Source organism: Anneissia japonica, unplaced genomic scaffold, assembly GCF_011630105.1.
Source record: "Anneissia japonica isolate Jap-2015-1 unplaced genomic scaffold, ASM1163010v1 scaffold987_len1640505_cov201, whole genome shotgun sequence".
In the NCBI taxonomy this organism is placed as follows: Eukaryota; Metazoa; Echinodermata; class Crinoidea; order Comatulida; family Comatulidae; genus Anneissia; species Anneissia japonica.
In genome coordinates, this window is record NW_022714175.1 from 43,371 (window position 1) to 44,938 (window position 1,568).

The 1,568-nt window shown below is 37.0% G+C and overlaps 1 protein-coding gene across 2 annotated transcripts in view; it reads left to right on the forward strand.

The window, feature by feature from the left end:
• Positions 1-575: 575 nt before the first annotated feature.
• The window catches only part of LOC117108980 (1-aminocyclopropane-1-carboxylate synthase-like protein 1), a 7,997-nt gene continuing 7,004 nt past the window's right edge, over positions 576-1,568 (forward strand). For both annotated transcript variants that reach the window (XM_033251194.1, XM_033251195.1), the window contains exon 1: positions 576-727. In XM_033251194.1, coding sequence (XP_033107085.1) covers positions 611-727 — 117 coding nt within the window. In that variant the 5' untranslated portion in view covers positions 576-610. The remainder of the gene's footprint in view (positions 728-1,568) is intronic.

Below are 1,568 nucleotides of genomic sequence, written 5' to 3' on the forward strand. Positions count from 1 at the left end.
CTGTGTTTCAAAACATGAATATAATATAGCGTAACAGTAATGAAACTAAGAAGTTGAAAGAAGAAAAGAAAAAAAATGAAAGAGGAGAAAGAGAGAAGGAGCGTGCAAGTTCCACTAGGCTCGTTCCCACAGCCGTTGATTTTTTTCACTTGATCCGAAGTCAAAGTTCATGAAAGCACCGAATGATAAAAGAACCGTTCGTAATGATGAAAGGGCCGAAAGGTAAAACTAGAAAGCACCAAATGATAAAAGATCCATAAGTGTGGCAAAAGCACCGAATGTAATGATAAAAGCACCGAACGTAATGTTTCAAAGCACCGAATGTAATGTTAATAAAAGCACCGAACGTAATGTTAATAAAAGCACCGAACGTAATGTTAATAAAAGCACCGAACGTAATGTTAATAAAAGCACCGAACGTAATGTAAAAAGCACCGAACGTAATGTAAAAGCACCGAACGTAATATTAAAAGTGCCGAATAGCAAATGCGCCGAACGGAAAAGAGCCACCAAAGGCAGTAACGGCGTTCCATACAATCTTTCGTCGTTCATTCTTGTTTTCTATGGAAGCTAGTTGTGGTCTCTAGTCCCATAACCGAATTTTTTAAAGATGCCGGTTTTATCCAAGACTGGTCTACATATTAAGGCAACTATGGATGAGGATTTGTTGGGAGAAGGCTTTGAAAAAGTTAACAGAAATCTTTACAACAAGCATACTAATCCGATGGTAAGTGTTTCACTACTGTTCCCTGAGTTTACAATGGGCTTATTCGACCGGTTCTTGTTGACTACAATTTCGTTGAGTAGTTTCACTCGACTGGTTCGTAAAATAGACTATTACGAAAATTAATGTAACTAACCAGAGTGCGTTAAGCCGGGGCGGATCCAGTAGGGGGCACAGGGAACGTTCCCCTCCTCCCGTTTTGCCACTAAATTTTCAAAATTTCAATGCAAATCAATGTCATGTGCTACTCACTTCCTATTCTAAAATTGTTGTGCCCCCCCCCCCGTTTGAAAAATTCTGGATCCGCCCCTCTGTTAAGTTATCCACGTGCCCAAAACAAACAGGTCCGATTGGTCATTTTAGAAAAAAACATTTACGTTAATATAATTTACATTAAATTTCATAAAATAAAGATTATAACAGAATTCAAGAACTGGTTGAAAAAACATTTTTTACAAAAAACACATACGTAGTGGCGGCACCAGGATTTCCCCAATAGGGTTCCAAGGTCCCCGACAGGGGTGGGGGCTGATGAGTCCCAGACGAGAAAGAAGTGGGCGTGATCGGGCGTCGCTAAAAAACCTTTCGAAAGTGGTCCAGGGGACGTAGCCCCCCACCCCTCCCCCGAAAGTATGACAATTACTGTAGTTTAAGCAAATGTAATGTTTTTAAATATTTGTATTAATATTAAAAAGAACAAAAATTTTATTTCCTTAAGTATTTGTTCTTATACACATCTAGATGTGTATAAGAGACAGGCATTATTATTATTTATTATTATTATTATTATTATTATTATTATTATTATTATTATTATTATTATTATTATTATTATTATTATTAT